The sequence below is a fragment of the Chenopodium quinoa genome, unplaced genomic scaffold, assembly GCF_001683475.1.
Source record: "Chenopodium quinoa cultivar QQ74 unplaced genomic scaffold, ASM168347v1, whole genome shotgun sequence".
Lineage (NCBI taxonomy): Eukaryota > Viridiplantae > Streptophyta > Magnoliopsida > Caryophyllales > Amaranthaceae > Chenopodium > Chenopodium quinoa.
In genome coordinates, this window is record NW_018742879.1 from 2,207,803 (window position 1) to 2,225,550 (window position 17,748).

Below are 17,748 nucleotides of genomic sequence, written 5' to 3' on the forward strand. Positions count from 1 at the left end.
AATTATTATGTACTTGCTAGATCTTAATCTTTACGTAAATCAAATATTGTATACTTTTCGGAAATACAGTCAAAGGTAAGATGTTCTCATCTCAAGCAATTAACCAGATATTGTATCCTTTTCGGAAAAGAGTTGGTCCGAATAATATTTGATATGCATCAATGATCCTAACTTTGTTAAAAGGAAAGTTTTTATTTGATTATTAAGTTGGCTCTACAACGCATTACTCTCCTTCCGATTTAACCCGATTTAGATTCCAACTCGTATGAACGCAATAATTTAGCATGTCTCAAGTTTGAATTAAAATACATCCGACCTGATCCGATCTACCTGAACTCGATCCAAGTATCCGAATTAACACCTCTAATTACATTATCCAATATGTAAATGGTACTATTTGTGTTTTTAGTGATATTGCTTTTATCTTTTTAAGAATTTATGAAAATGTCATGGTGTACATTTGATAAATCTCTTACGGAGTATATGGAAAGGGATATTGTTTAAAAGGCTTCTCCACATAGAGCTTACCACTTGGAAATTTGTTTACATGGCGACATGTCATACATTAAGCATGCTTTGACATATATATTTAAAAAAATAATGAGTGAAAGGGTGGGAACTTTAAAAGTAGCTTCAAATCTAATATTTATTTCCATAATATATTGAGAAAAATAACTCATATGTGAATGAGGACTAGTTATTCTACATGAAAGAAGGAACAAATAAGGAGTAGGAGAAGGAGAATGACTAACATATAAAATTAGGGAAATATTACACGGTTACAACTATCACCAATTAGAATAAAACCCTGTTGAATTTTAACTTGAGTGTGTTCGGACTTATTCGACATGGACATGGGTTTCACCTGGTGATGATTAATTAAATTACCACAATCTATTACATGCAATTTACAATTTCTCTTATCAGCTCTTTTCTATAACTACCATCATAACTATGATGATACCTAAACCTTCATTTCCCCATAAGCTACAATTCCATGTGCCTACATACTAGCCTTAAACTATGGTGGGAAAAAACGTGTGTTCAAGTGTAAAATCTCATTTTACACCATTGGACTATCTTGAATGTATGTAATTTTAATTTTACGGTATTCAATGCACATCTTTAACCACATGCATATATATTAAATTATTGTATATATGAGTAAAATTCTAAAAATAATTAATATTTAGCTAATATATTTCAAGTCGAATCTAAGAAAATTCAACATGATATGGTTTTGATGTTAGTCAAGGTTTTAAAAGTTGACCACCATAAAAATCAAAATGTAGAGATTAAAAAGGAACGAAAAGGTTAATTTTTTAGTGAGTGCATAGATTTTAAAGATTGATGGTACAAAAAGTCCTACTTTATACTGTACAGAATACCGCTAATCCTTGATATGATCAAGATTAATTAAACCTAATATCCACAAATATGTGGTGATCCAAATTAAGCGTGCCATAGCCCATAGATAGAGGTGATGAAGGGTGTGGACAACTTAATTGCTTGCTTTGCTAACATCCATCATCATCATCATGCTCTTGTCACCTTCCACTTTTATACCCTTTTACATCTTGCCTGCTCCATCACCATCTTCACCCATGATCATCATTGTCTTTTTTAATTAAGACCATTTCATCTAATTTATAATAATCTTTTTATTGATTTAACACCCATCTTTGACCTTTTTAGACAATGCCCAAAAAAGCTAGATTTGGCATAAGATTATATAAACATAACTCATGAAAAATATAGTATAATTAATAATGTTTGATATTTTTTTTTTTTTTTATAGACAATCTTTTTATTTGACTTTTTTGATATTGATTGCTTACCCCAACCTCACATACATACACACTACACCTTCCTTTTATCCCATTTGAAGAATGTATATAAATTGCACCACTTTGCCTTAAAAAATGACCAAACCCATAAGCTAAACTACTTGCTTACATTAGCTTACTCTTACAATATGGCATTGGCTAAAACTCTTCTTAGCTTGCTTGTGATTGTTGTTCTAGGATTGTCTAGCATCATTGGCTGCTCGAATGCTGTCCCTACTACAAGTAAGATTTGTTTATTTTTCGCGATTATTATGGCTAATTATGTTGCTTATCTTTGTGTTTTTCAAGGGTGTTTATTTTTAATGATAAACCATTGATTATTATTCATGTAATTTTGTAGGAACAAAGAGTCTAATGCATGAAAATTATGCAAGTATCCAAGCTTCAATGAACTCTCATCTGGTTAGTTTCCTTTCTTTGTATCATTAAACTAGGCATAATTAGTTGGATCGTTCAATTTTCAAGATCCAAATTACACTATTTTTCTATGATAATCTTAATTTACTATATATTATTGTCGTTAGAGCTTAGTTTGTTTGATTGGTTTGTTTAGGGCTTGTTTATTATCGTTGTTTTTTTAAAAAAAAAAATAAAAAAACTTGACTAACTTTAAGGTCATGATACATCTTATATTATTTCAAAATGAAAAACAGGCTATAATAATGAACAAGCCCTTAGTTTGAATTAAAAATGAGAAACTAAACTTGACATACGTGATCACAAATTTAAAATCTAGTGTGTTTAAAGATGTTATACTTCCAAATCAAACAGAATGGTGTAGAGGCAATGCCAAAGAAAACTTTCATGGAACGACGAAAGCTGGCGGATTTCGAGCTCGAAGACTATCCAGGTTCAGGAGCAAACAATCGCCACACTCCAAGGCCTCAGTTTAAAGAGTGTGCTGATTGTTAGAGATATGCATCCCCTTAAAGGCCAAAGGCAAATTAAAGTGAGAAGAATCTAATTAAGGGAATATTAATAATTATTTGTACTATGCAATCTATATTAAGAGCTTATTGTACTTGGCAGTGAATTTTGTTACCGCTAGTATTATGTATGGTATGATCTTAGATCGATACTAGTTAGTATATATGTGTATATATATTTATATAAGTGATATTAGGGAAATATCAGCATATATAATTAATTATTGCTGGTTAATTGAGTCTAGAATAAATCTGTAATAGCTAGAGTACGTACTCTTTATCAGGTTAATGTATGTTAATTTGGTATGTGAAGTAATCTTCGATTCATTATATTATGGGTGTTCTTATCAAATTTTACGCTCGATTAGCTGCTAAACTACATATACTTCTTGATTTGTAAGATCTTCGCCATACAACTAGTTAATTGTACCTTACATTGTACAATGTATGATATTTTTTAAGCCACATGCTCATAAAGTACAAGCACATGGGTAAAGAAATAACATTACTTGTACTAACCGGTTGTACATATAAAATTGCTCTTGATTTGCATTCTCCAAAGGTATAAGTAATATGGCAATGGCACACGAGTAATTGGATATGATCATCCTGATTAATTATAATCTTTAATTGAAATTACATAATTCGATTTTAGGATTATAAAGATATACTTGTACAAGCTAACTTGTTTGTTCTCCTTGATCACATTCTAAACCTAAATTATACATGCCATTGTTAATTAAACGTCATTTTAAGGAATTGATGAGCTACTTACATTGATCAGAATATTGTCCAATCATCCATAATAAATTAGCCCATTGCCTTTCATTATTTACATTAACGTTGCCAGCGATCAAGCATATAATAATGTGGGTTTAATTTTGCATTGTCTTTCTTTTCATGAATTTCTAGATTTTTTTTTGAAAGTGAAATTAATCAGAAAATGGATGTACACTTAAAATATCATATAGATGTACAATGTACCCAAATGTATATTAAGTTAATAAAATTGTTGGAAAAAAGTAATTTTAAAACAAAAAACAAGTACGAGTAATTCATTATTATATTATAGCTATTTTCAGATATTGTGAAAATAACTTATGCAATCTATGCTCTTGTCGAGCTCAATTAAAATTTCTCCATGACTTTTTGCTAACTTCCAAGCTTTAACAAAAAATTGAATAACCAAAAAAGGTGCAATGCATATATACTTGACAAACAAAGTGATCAAGACTTCAACAGGCTAGACCCTTTACACCTTTTCTCCAATAGAAAGTTCAAATTCTTTCCAACACATTAGAGCTCGTGACAAAGTTATGTAATTACAATTTTTCCACAAGCTAAGTTATATAACTATATGGTAAACGTAAATGACATTTTTAATAGCTTATTAATCATTGTCAAATGGTTAATAATTAGCTAGGTGCACTAAGTATCATGTGATAAATTGAAACAATCTAGGAGCACATTAACCATTGTCAAATGGTTAATAATTACTCCGTAGCTAGCTAGGTACACAAAGTATTTTGTACTTGTGATGAATTGTATTAGTTTAGGACAGACATTTAAAATACTAATTAACATCTTTAAGTTTGACAAAAGTATCAAGTACGCATTGAACAATATTTTCATTTCAACGTGTGAACATCATGTACACACTGTGAAAGGGATTGCATACCTCATAAACTAAGAAACTTCATACGAAGTTGACGTGTAAAAGATCTAAAAGCAGAGAAATAGGATAATCAAGATCCATAATCAAGCAAATTATGTAAAAAATATCTAGAAAGAGTATCTCGTAGTTTATGTAGTAAGTGGAGAGGTGGAATTTGAGTATTAATCCACTTTGTCTCCACTATCAAATTTTTGAGTTGCTTCTTTTGTCTCAAGGCTTTTTATGCCACTCACATGGCAAAGTTGCATAAGTAAAAAGATCAAATAATTCTTCTTTTTGTTTAGTGGGTCTCAACGGTTCATCTTTTGCCAGCAAATTAATGCTCTAGAAAATGACAATTTGAGGAATTTGATCATATTTTAGAAGGGCCATAGTTTGTTGGGCATGCTCTAAAAAGTTGCATTTTCATATGCTAATGTTTTAATTTGGCTCATTTCCTCTATTTTGATTCATCATTTCACCTACTTCTTTTGAGTACTTATTTTGACCACACGTCAATTTAATTTCATTTAAATTACCTAAATGATTTATAAATTTGGGGATTATTTGTAATAATGTAACATTCTTGCCTCATATTTTTGCTACCATGACTATTTTGATGATGATGATGATTATTATTGACTTTTTCTTTACTCTAGCTATAAAGTAGTTGACTTAACAACTCAAAGTGGTCTTAAACTTTTCTTAAGATGGTCAACTAGCAACCTATTAAAAGAATTTTTCTTACTTTCAGCTATAACGAAACTTTTAACATTCTTTTTGTTTTTCTTTGAATAAATGTACAATTATACACTATTAGAATAGGTTCGTCTCATCTCAATATTAAGATCTAACTTCTCAAGAAGAAGGAAATAAAAAATCTATTTGTTGTCAATAATAGGATCAAACTCTTGATGACTATCACTTAGATAAAATTTTCATTACTTAGGTTTGTTGATGATTTAGAGTGTTGTATGCCTAGGGAGGCGCGCCCGCACTGCCTTGTATCGCGCTCGCGCTGCTTCCTTATCTGCGGTTTTTTATGCGGTTATTTCCTTTTTATTAAGGGATTACTTCTTTTTCCAAGGGATAATTTTTTAGTTTTATTCTCTCTAAGATTCTCTCTTCTCCACAATTTATTTGCAGAAACTTGCAATCTCTTCATCTAAAAATCTCTATCAATTTAACCAAATTTGTGAATTGTTCATCGTATTTCGATTCTAGTGCTAAGAACGAAATTTGCTGTCAATTGTATCTCAAAGAGGATTTCCGGTTTAACCCAAGCACTGTGTGGGGAAAATAAACCTCTTTAGGAAAGTGTATACATGCCTTTGACAGTGTATCAAGGTTCAAGTCTTACGGGATATCTTTATTCTCATGTTCATGTTGGTTGTTGTTAGCTTGGAGGAAAGGCAAGTTTGATCATTTTCACACTAGTGTTATCTTTGTGATTTTCTGTAATCTCTTAGATTTTTCTAATACTTGTTTGAAATACATTGTGTTGTATTTGGTATTTTACAATTCATTGTAATCATACACATTAGGATTTATTCCCACACATATTTTGTGTTTTCTTCCATAGAAATCACTGTAATCCTAACAAGGTTTATTGTATCCACACTTCTTTTATCCCATAATTTATTAAATGGACATAATTGTGGAAAAGAAAACAAATCACAGAATACCATCATATAACCATGTAACATTAGTAATTGCTAACTGCTAAGCTTGGTAACGTGGGCTTGTGTGAATGTATGTTGTATGTGGTCTCACATCATATGAATCCATAAACAAACCCACATTATTGTATGTTGTCTCACATTGTATAAATGTTATGTATCCCACATTGAAGAATAAATGACAAGGGCTACTTCCCTCGTTGTCTAATGGTTTTAAGATGGAACCTCATTGGACTTGTAAAATGGATATTCGTAGCAAGTGCTTCCTAGATCAGTTTAACAGCCTGTGACCCACGTGGGAGCATTAAAGTGGTGGGATATATGAAAGTTATATAAACGGTATCTTTTCCTATAACAAAAAATTAGTGACTTTATTTAAGCAACGAGCATTTGCTACTTCATTTGGAAAAAGTTGATTCATTGTTCAAACCATCGTAAATGATTTTAGTCCAAACTCCCCCCTATGTAATGAAATGTTAAAATGATTTTAGTAAATCTTAAATTAAGTTATGCGACTATAGAGCTTTAACTTAGTGTTTTTGCAATTTGAAGAATGAGCTACGTAGCCCACAATAGTACGGAGTACAATGGTACCATTGACAGTGAGAATTAGCTTAAGTGGTTAAAGCTTTCTTTTCAATTGTAGGTGATTTTGGGATCGATTCTCATCACTCGTTTTTGTGGCTCTTTAATTAAAAAAAAAAAAAAAAAAAAAAATACCATTAACAAGTGGTAATTGGGTGGACCTAACTATGTGTTCTATTCTTATCCATAGTATGCCCAATATTAGATGGATTAGATGTCAAAAATGTCCCGGATCGAAACACTTTACTACTACATTCTACATGAGCTATAAACCAATACAAAGAAAATGTTGGTACAAATTTTAATCATATTAGCACCCCTGGATCCGCCATTGTTGCAATGACAATTACTCTTCTTCTGTCTTAACGTTATCAATCGCTCATGTTATTATGCAGCCTTTCACATGTATTTCAAATCCACCTTTAATGAGGCATTTGATATTCTATGAGTTAACCCTTCATAATTGATTGATTTGATCATTGGTCATCTGCTTTTGAATCTTAGCTTAAGAGGGTAATATTAGTAATTTCGTAATACACAAATGAAATGTTAACAATGAAATAATTCTGAATTATGCAAGTTATATACTTATATATTATAGTTAATTTTCATTTCCTACATATCAGTGAAAAGACAAACAGTAAAGAACTAAAATTCCACCAAATGTGTACAAAATGAATAATACCTCAACTTATGAACCTTTTTTTGTTGACCTACCAATAACATACCACATCAATAATAATCATAGTATACTTAGACTTGAAAATGCACTCCATTGCTACAAGAATTGATTAGCTACTAGCAGAAGGAGCATCAGCACCAGAGGGAGCATCAGCGGCTGAGGGTGCATCAGCAGCACCCGTGGGAGCATCAGCAACAGGGCCTAATGCAGGTGCAGGGGAAGGAGAGCCTTCGCCATTGTCGTCTTCATTAACCCTCGTAAACTTGAACTTCTTGATGAGCTCCTTAGCAATGATCATGTTTGCACTATCACTCGGATGATACTCGTCCCAAAATACATATTTGCTCCTATCCTTACACAATATTGATGCTGGTACACATGTCAAAGCTGGCCTAATTCGTCCAAATGAACAACACGGCGAGTCTGAATTTGTAAAACCTACAATCCACCAAGTAAACATCTTAGGATCTTACGTCGAAGATTAAGAAATGACATGAAAAGGCAAATTTTGCATTTTCTCAAATTGTAAATGACTAGTTTATAACATTTAGTTCTAACTGGATTAGTAGAGCTATGTTATGTACAGTCTCCGTCCCTAAATGATCTCTACCCAGATGTCGCCTATACAATAGAGACCGAGGGTGCAGTGTTTATTCTACTTACCATATCTGTTTGGATTTTTGATGACATCGTCAACAACATCAAAGGCGTCACCAAATTTGTAGGTAGCATCAGTGAGACTTGTTGAGAGTTCTTGCATCATCTTGTCTGTAGCTTCATTGAATTGTTTGGCTAGCTTGTTTGTTTTATCTTGGCATTCCCCTGATGTGCTGAGCACCCTCTGTAGTGGGATGCAGCCCATGGGCCCAAGCCCAAATACCATCAACTTTCTAGCTCCTAGACCGTGCAATATCTACACATATAATAACGTATCAATAAATTTGATTTAATCGGTTTGGGTCCAGTCATGTTCAAATCTATTGTTACTCGGTAATTCATTTTTCAGTATGATTCAAAATATATCGAGTGATGTGACACATCCATTTCAAGTATAACAGTTTGTATAAGAGTTCTAAATGCAAACATACCTTGAGTTGATCTCTTAAGGTTCCAACTAAATAGTCCATAAAAGAGTTGTCATTATACTTCCAAGAATCGCTGTAGACTGGCATTAGGTAGTTGTTAATGAAGTCATTACTTCCTAATGCAACCACATAACGAGCTTCTTCAAAGAATTTTCGTGACTCATTTTTGCCAATTTTTCGAGCAATCAACTCTTGAGTTCCTTGGAACAGCTCGATTTGCTTGTACATACATAGCCTTTGAATCTACAAATGCAAGAATTTAACTAGATTGATTAAAAACTACCACGTATTTATAAGTTGTGTTAGTATGTACGAAAAATTTGTTAATACTTACAAAATAACCACCAGTTTCATTCAAAATGCCACCACCACCAGATGCATAATTAACACCATTATTCAAAATTGTATCTTCATCCAAATTTGGATCCAAAAAAGCCGGTGGCCTTGGCAAACCCATATCATCCCCTGCATATAACGCGTTAATTAAACTTCATAAAACTTTTTTTCAATGAAATACAACAAGTAAACTAGTTGATGATGTACATGGTTATAAATAAAAATGTTCAAGACATTAAGAAATACGTAGCACATGCCTATAATATCAGACACGGTACGACCATTAGTAAACCTTCCATTAGGCAACCCGTTACCAAAATCGATACCATACCAAGGAAGATTGGCTTTTGCTAGACTTTTAGGGAGTTGCTCATTATTTCCCACATCCGAGAGCGAATCCCCAAAGATAAACTGTACAATCCTACAATTATACCCGTCGATGACACAACCTAAAATCGTTACAATCACCAACGTTAATGTCACCACAAACTTCATACTTAGCATCAATCTCTAGCTAGTAAATGAAATGAAACTTAGTATGAATATTGTGTTTGTTTGGAGGAAATCGCGGTCTAATATAAACGTGTAAGGGTGCAAGAAGTCATTGCTAACCGAGATTAAAATGGGCAAGAATATTTGAGCTAGGAAAATCATCATAAGTAAGAGTGTTTTAAAGAGAAGGGAATGAAAAAGAGTTGGATGAACAAACAGGTAAAGATTTCAAACCTACTGCAACTAACTAAAAATGTTGTTCAAGAGATGGGTTACGGTAGTTTGGGTAAAATTTGTAACAAAATCTTGAATTTAATATTAGGGAGAATGGCGTGTTTAGCTTAAGATGTAAATAATTTAAGGAGCAGAAATAAGTTGGCGTCATTATAAGTCAAAGAAATTAAATTTTTTGTCATACTAGTGTAAATACTTGATTTTTGAGGAAATGCTTTGTTTAGTAACGCCTTAATGGCGACATATCATTTGATACGATCTATCTAAGTTTGAGGGATGGTCCATGAAATAAGAGTTGACCAACCAATTATTCATCTATGCTTACATATTTGTACTATTCTAGAAAAGAGGGTAAATACCGCGAATACGAGTATAGTATGATTTTGGATATCCTTCGACATCGTCAGAAGGATATTCAAAATGTTGTTCAATCTCTAGAGAAAACATTCAAATGCAACGCCAACTGTTAGGGTTGGTGAGTGCACAGCGGAAGCGAAGATGTGTTTGATTGAGAAATATAAACTAAATTGATAATTGGCAAGATAATTAATATAAATGAACACACGATTTTATACAACAAATAGCACTTTTATTCCACTATTTGAAAGTATGAGAGTACAAGAACCCTTGAGAGGGTGATTATTACAAGAGAACTCTCACTATAAGAAACTCACAAAGGAGTATTATGATAGTAGTGGAATATTACAAGGAGGGAGAATATTTTGTAGAAAGGCTTGTATTTGGTATGGCTTCTTGTGTTTTTGTGTTGTGTTGTTGTTGTTATGCCCTTTACCCATATTTATAGGTGAGGATGGAGGCTTCTAGATTTTTATGGGAATTTCTCCATAATTATGGCTCTTAATCTAGAGGCTTCTACTTTTAATATTCTCTAGAATATTCTAGGAGATATTAAAGTTGTAGATAACTCTAGAAAAATCAAGTGTAATCTTCTCTTGATTTTTCAGGAAGCTTCTAGATTATACTCCATCAATATAATGGGCTTATAAAATTTGGGCCATACCCAACACCAACCCATGTTATGATCCAGAAATTGATATCGTCCTCCGTGAGCTCGACCTACCAAAATTTACCTCGTCTCAGATTAACAATCTGGAACGACCTCTTACTGCTGCTGAAATTAAAGCCTATGTTTGACTTGGGAAATTGCAAGTCGGCTGGTCCAGATGGGTTTACTGCAGAATTTTTCAAGATTAACTGGAACATTGTTTGGGACTTGGTAATCTCTGCTATTCAAAGCTTCTTTTGCACTGGGTTTCTTCTGAAAGAATGGAATCAATCATTACTTGTTATGATTCCAAAAATAGCCACACCGACAGAGATGGGTCATCTTCATCCGATAAGCTTATGTAATACCATTTACAAGTGCTCATCGAAGTGCCTAGCTAGTTGCAAGAATTCGTAAGTATCTCCCTTTGCTAATCTCCGACTCGATCTCAGCATGCTTTTGTCCAGGGAAGAGTTATAACAAACAATATCTTATTGAGTCATGAGTTGATGGAAAAGATAAACTCTTCAAAAACTGGCACCAACTGGCTTGCGTCTATCAAAATTGATACGAGTAAGGCATGTGATAGAATTCATTGGAGTTTATTTATTTATTTATTTATTTATTTATTAAGAGTCCTTAGAGCTTATGGGTTTCCAGAACGATGGCTACAAATGATTCAACAGTGCATCTCAACAGTGTGCTATAAATCTCTTATTAATGGGATTACCTCATAAACCTTTAAACCCCATTGTGGTCTACGCCGAGGTGATCCTCTTTCACCATATCTTTTCCTGTTTTGTATGGATATTTTCTCCCGAATGCTACATTTGGGTCAGGATTTGAGGTTGTTTCAACGTATTAAGGTTTCTAGAACTAGTCCATTTATTTCACATTTATTCTTCGCCGATGATGCTCTTATTTTCTTCAAGCCTTCTTTTGGCTTAAGACTATGCGCGTCGCGTGCTCAATCTAGCAATCTTGGACAATTGTTTTGATGAACTGTCATTTAACTAAAAAAGAAAGTACTTCATGTACTCATATTGTGGGTATCATTCAACAATTTACCAAAATCTCGAGGCAGGAGCTTAACCTTTCAAAGTCCCTTATCAAGTTTTGCTTTAACACTACCACTGCGGTTCAAGAAGAATTTAAATCTATTTTCCAAATGAAACATGTTCATCATCTTAGTACTCCTATCGAATTCATACGAAAGAAAAAAGTTCACTTCCAGTTTATCATCGACAAAATACTGGGTCGTATACATGCGCTCAATTCACTTCGCCTTTCTTAGTCGCAAAAGTTAATTTTCATTAACTCCATTTTGGTTGCTATAGCTTCGTTCTCATGTCCTTTCTTGTTTTGAATTACCAGCTTCGGTGGCTAGGAAAATTGATTCTTTACTCCTGAAATTTTTCTGGTCCAATTAAGAAAATAAAGAAATGCACTGGGTTAACAAATATAAAATGCATTTGCCTCAAGGCATAGGAGGCTTAAGAATTCGATGTATATTCACTCTAAATAAGGCTCTACTCATGAAACAGGTCTAGAGAATAGTTTCATACCCCCAATTACTGGTGTCAAGGTTTTTAGTGCAGTTTCTCTCAAACCACCCTCAAGTTCCTCATCGCTTCACTGGTAGGAACTCCTACGGCCTTCGTGGTTTTATTCGGGCAGATACACTATTACTAACTGGGTGTAGCTAGAAGGTGGGCAATGGATGTTCCATCCCCACTGGTACCTCTAATTGGGTCAATGGACATATTCCTGAATTCAAACTGGGAATTCCTTTGCAAACTTCTATGGCATGGATGTTAAATACTTTATCAATCAACATACTCAATCATGGGCTTCTCACAAAAATTCTTGCATTGGAAAAACCAGACGTCGCTAAATCTGACTTTTGTTATTGGAGTCGGACTACGTCGGGTTGATATTCGGTTAAAACTGGGTATGCTTTTTTACAAGAGCCGATGGACCAGCACAATTGGTCTCATAACAACCCCTTTTGGACATTCCTTTGGTCCCTTGACATACAACCAAAGTGGAAACTATTCTTATGGAAACTATTAAATAAAGGGTTAACAGTTAAAGTGAGCTTTCTCATCGAGGGGTTCCGATTCCAAGTTTATTTTGCGATCTTTGTTCCACTCAAGTTGAGGATTTTAATCATCTATCTCGAAATTGTGGTATTGCTAGGGAAGCCTGGTGGGGTGGAAGCCTTAGCATCTACTCAGGATTACATGGACACCTTTCTCTCTTAGATTAGATCCAAAATTATATCCGACTTTTATTAGTCGGGATGGGATTACGAGTCCCCATATTAGTATCTTCATTGGCACTCTTTGGAGCCTTTGGTTATGTAGAAATAATAGGGTGTTTAGGCCAGACTCGCCTATTACTAAACCCATTACTTTACAGGTTTTGGATATACTCTAGACACATACTATCTTTACTGACGAAGATACTGTCATTTTCAACCTCTATTCTTCTCCAAATGACAGTGGTTTTCCCCCTCCTGGTTTTCATGCAGCTCAATTGGGGATACAACAATCAGGGTCTAGTCTGGTTCACATGCAAATTGATGGGTCATGGTTCAAAGAGTCTCTCAATGAGGGAATGGGTTGGTGTCTTAATAACGAAGATCCTATGGATGATCGGATTATTGGTGGTGGCAATTATGGGGTTTGTACTTCGGCTTTGCATGCTGAAGCTCTAGCTTGTTTCTATGGATTACAGTGGGCTTTACACTCCAATGCAACATTAGGTCCGCTATGGTGTTTACATATTCTTATAATTTGGTTTCTCTTCTTCGTGGTGATGGTCATGGAAACATCAGTTACATGTGGCTCATCCAACAAATTCAGTTGCTTGGATAGAAGTTTTTGCACTGCAATGTGCACAAGGCAGATAGACAGCGTGTTCTCAAGGCTCACAATATTGTAGGAGAAGCGGCAGTTCATTTTATATGCTTTTCTAGTATTATGTAATTTGTTTTAATCCTTTGTAAAAAAAAATTAAAAAATAAATAAATGACGGTTTGAAGGGTGTAAATTAAAAACTTGAGCATTGAAGACGCGTCAATGAACAAGAAAACGTAACATGACACTGAACTAGCCACTTTGAGCTGAGCCATGTACGCATACTATGTGACGATGCATGCTCTCCTAAATTTTGTCACATCTTGGACACACGTCAATTTTATTCAAAAAGCTTTCTAAATCATTATTGTAAAGCACATTTTTCACAACTCTTTTGCATAACAAGTCGCAAATGCGTCTTGACCTCCCTAATGCCTCCATTGAGCAAATTAGCTCCAAAAACACAAATATATGTACTTTATGTACGTACGACAACAACGCATACATATCTATACAACATAAGAAATACAAAGTAATTTTTTAAGAGTTTCAAAAAGTCACATTTACTAATGGCTTGATAGAGAAAGTACTTTCTCGTATGGGATAACATTATGCGTTTTTGAGTAAAATTACTTGTATGTCGTATATACTTGTATGATACATTATAAGTTTCATACTCCGTAACTAACAAGGTGTTTGTAGTCTCTTTATTTTAGTGTATGGCTTTCAATAATTCGTGGTCAAATCGATTATTTCGGCTATTGAGCAAGAAAGATAATTCCCTTTGTCTTAATTAAACTAGGGCTTCTTTCAAAAAAATTAAAACTAAATAAACCAGGGCTTATAGTGGCTTACATATTAAAGAAAGCAATAATCAATAAACTGCTAGTTCAAAGAACGACTATATATTGTGACTTAATTAATTAGCAATATCCAATTGTTTAATGTCCAAGACTCCAACAGCAGTACCAATTAATATAGAAATGAGGAGACATAAAAGGCTAATTTGTCAAGAGCTAATAAGGCAATTGGCTTGAAAAAAAGATCTTGTCTAGTAATAGGCAATTGGTTTTACCTTTACTTTTGGAAATTATAGATAGGAAACCCAGTGATAGACACTAGTACTAGTAATTGCCCAAAATGCCAACTATCTTGTTAGATTACATGCGTAAAGACTGGAACAAGAGTTTGGTACTTTGGTTGATCTTTTAATTAGTGCTAACTTGCAATTTTTTTTTTTTGGACAAATGCTTAACGAAGAAATTTCATATAGTTATTAAAACAACTAACACATGGTGATTGTTGCGAGAGTGAGGGATAGCTCAAGTGGTTAGAGCTTCCCTCCCGATTCCAGGAGATATTGATATCGATTCTCACCCCGCCCTTGTGGCTCTCTAAACACACACCACAACAACAACAACAACAACAACAAAAAAAAAAAGAAGGGGTGATTGTTGTGCCTTTTGCAATGTCGTGCATGTTGGAGTTATGACAATAATAATGCAAATTAGAGGTAGTTATTACCGAGCTATCTATGGAGCTATCGTTCTCTAGGTGACAACACACGAAAACAAGGCCGAGCTATAGCTCACAGGCGAGCGAGCGATAGCTCGACTACACACATGGTTGCAGCAAGGCCGAGCTATAGCTAGCAGACGAGGGAGCGATAGCTCGGGTGCATGCTTGTGTGCGGTAGGGCCCTGTAGCTCGCAGACAAGTGAGTGATAGCTCAAGCGCATGCAGTAGAATAGGGAGTGCAAAGAGCCCTCTTGCACAGGCCCCCAATTTTAAGAGGGTCTAATTTTATACAGTATTATTTTTCTATTCTTATTTTTAAAAAAAAATTCAAATGCTGCAAAGAGCTTTCGTGTTTCTAATGCTCAGCCTAGTCCTCTCATTTACCAATTTAGTAACAATGGCATCAATTTTAAGAGTACCATTTACCAATTTCCAAATCATGCGCTCATTTTAGTCTCTTAATTCAAGCTTACAAATTAATTTCTACAACTTTCTATGTTCTTCCATCGATTCAAATTAGTATTTTCATAATTATACCAATTCAATTCCATGGAAATTAAAATTGTATTGCTTATATCTCCATTCAAGAATTTTCAACGGAAAAAAGTTATTCTTAACCAAATTCAAACAATTATTCTTCTGTAACAATGGCAATGAGCCATTAATTTTGATTTTCCATAATTATTTTTATCCAACGACTAATTAAGAGCCCATTTTGTATTTTATAATAGAGCCTCCAAAATCATTGCAACGACCCTGAGTGCATGCTTGTGTGTGGCAGGGCCAAGCTATAGCTCGCAGGCGAGCGAACGATGTGTGCGCGTGGAATGGAAGGCAAGATGTTTATTTTATTTCCTTTTTTTGTCTACTCATATATTATCTTTGGAAACTTAAACACAAACCTACCCTTTTGTGATCTTAACAGTTTTTGTAGCAATTTCAATTTTTCGAGTTCAGGTGCACAGATTACGAGGGAAGTTGTGTTAAACATAGGGGCATGCGTCACTAAAAAAGTTGTACCAATGGTGACATATTTCGCTTCTAAGGCAATGGATTATGTTCCATGGTGTGACAGTGTTATTGAGATCTTCAATCAAGTACTTTTTTCCCTTTTACTTACAATTTTTCTAATTAAATAATAATTGGTATCCAAACAACTTAATACCTATAATTATGTACCATTATAAATATAAAAAGTGGGGGGGGGGATACCAAAATAAATTTGTTTGCAAATTTTGTTTTTGAAATTGTTTGTTGAAGGTGTAGCTGTTCAGACGGCAGAATGCAATAAGAAAAGTACCTTTTTGTGGCGAGTATTTTGTAGTGTGTATGTGTGACTTTAATTAAGTTCTTCCTAATAAATGAAACGTTTTGACTTTTGGCACTATTCATCTAATTTACTTTGACTTATGTTTGTGATTTATACATACGAATAAATATAGTCTTGTCACTCTTGTGGGTACTTGTTGGAATGATCTAAATGAATAGTTTATTAATATTCAATTGTTATAATTTTTTATATATTGATAATTAAAGATATTATCAGAAAAAGTGTTGCATTGACATAGAAACGTTTTAATTATTTAAACATGGAGAGTGTATTATTTATGTAACATTATCACTTTACAATCACCACATTAATTAATCACTCTGATAATTGACACTAAAAACCAATAATAAACTATTTGACTTTATAATTGTGATTATAATTAAAAGTAATAATGACAACAAACTATTTGACTCTTTAGGCTTGATTTTAATTGTCGCTATAAATTCTCAATGATGTAGGTTTTCTTAGTAATTGTGTTATTTTATTAACTAATTAGTTTCTGGCTCAGACAATGTTTCTAGTTGTTATTTAAATAACATATCATATTCTTTACACATGTTAGATACGAGTTACACGTGTTTACGTTAAATATAAGTGGTTAGGTCCTAGACCTATGCGAGATGGTGGGATAGGTGGAATACAGTGGTTGTGGCTCCTATTAGGGTGATGTTAGTCCATTTGACAATCAAAGTGATAAAATAGATGAATGGAGGTAATTCGATAGATCTTGTACTAGTGAAAAGGGTTAGATTTATCTTTTTAACATTATCTTTCCCTCTTCCTTAATAAAACGTGTATTAATTAAAATGATGCAATTATTATGAAAGAGATTAAGTAGTTGCATAATTGTGTATTTGAATGGGATTCTAGTAAAGAATTGCTTGCTACTTTTAGGCGTTGTTTAGTTGCCTTTAGTTTTCATGGGCACTCAAAATTCCCATGAATTTCCTTTCAGGTATATTGTTTGGTTGACATTAAAAAGCAAAAATGGTTGAAGTCATAATTCATGGGATTTTTCACTTCCCATAAAACATGAAAAGTTACTTACCCACCCCTCCTTTGGTCATTCACAATTTCTAAGATTTACGAATTCTCACATGACAACCAAATATATTTATGTAATTCCTAGAAATTTTGATAAAGGAAGTAATTTTCCATGAGAATTTACTTGCTACATCAACCAAACAAGGCCTTACTCATTTATTCTTTGAAGGTTGAATTTTGTTTTGGTGAAAATAAGAGAAGAGTGCAACCTAACACGTGGCAATCATGTGAATACACAATATGTAAACAATGGACAAATTGCAGAGCTCACGCAGTACCTCTACTAACGTGGCCAAATATCAACCATCCCAAACTAAGGAAATCTAGCAACGTACACTTTTCTACAACACATCACCAAAATCTCCCAAATCAATCCTCACCCTCCATTTCCCTCAATCCAACGGTCCTCGACCCCACTTATATCCCAACCATATCCTAATATCAGAAAAATATCACTAGTAATACAAAA

The 17,748-nt window shown here is 33.8% G+C and overlaps 1 protein-coding gene across 1 annotated transcript; it reads right to left on the reverse strand.

Annotated features, from left to right (window-relative positions):
* Window positions 1–7,262: 7,262 nt before the first annotated feature.
* Window positions 7,263–9,518, reverse strand: LOC110726444 (GDSL esterase/lipase At1g74460-like). The gene is made up of 5 exons (XM_021905925.1): window positions 9,052–9,518; window positions 8,793–8,923; window positions 8,462–8,701; window positions 8,037–8,286; window positions 7,263–7,811 (listed from the first exon to the last, which is right to left on the reverse strand). Exons 1-5 carry the CDS (start codon window positions 9,296–9,298, stop codon window positions 7,483–7,485), a joined length of 1,197 nt encoding a protein of 398 aa, XP_021761617.1. The 5' UTR covers window positions 9,299–9,518; the 3' UTR covers window positions 7,263–7,482.
* Window positions 9,519–17,748: the final 8,230 nt, after the last annotated feature.

Excerpts from the sequence above, each read along its gene's own strand:
- LOC110726444 (XM_021905925.1), bottom strand. The coding sequence starts at position 9,298 with ATGCTAAGTATGAAGTTTGTGGTGACATTAACGTTGGTGATTGTAACG. Across the intron at positions 8,702-8,792 it reads ATGAAACTGGTGGTTATTTT|ATTCAAAGGCTATGTATGTA; the intron begins GTAAGTATTAAC and ends TTGCATTTGTAG. Across the intron at positions 8,287-8,461 it reads CCTTAAGAGATCAACTCAAG|ATATTGCACGGTCTAGGAGC; the intron begins GTATGTTTGCAT and ends TTATATGTGTAG.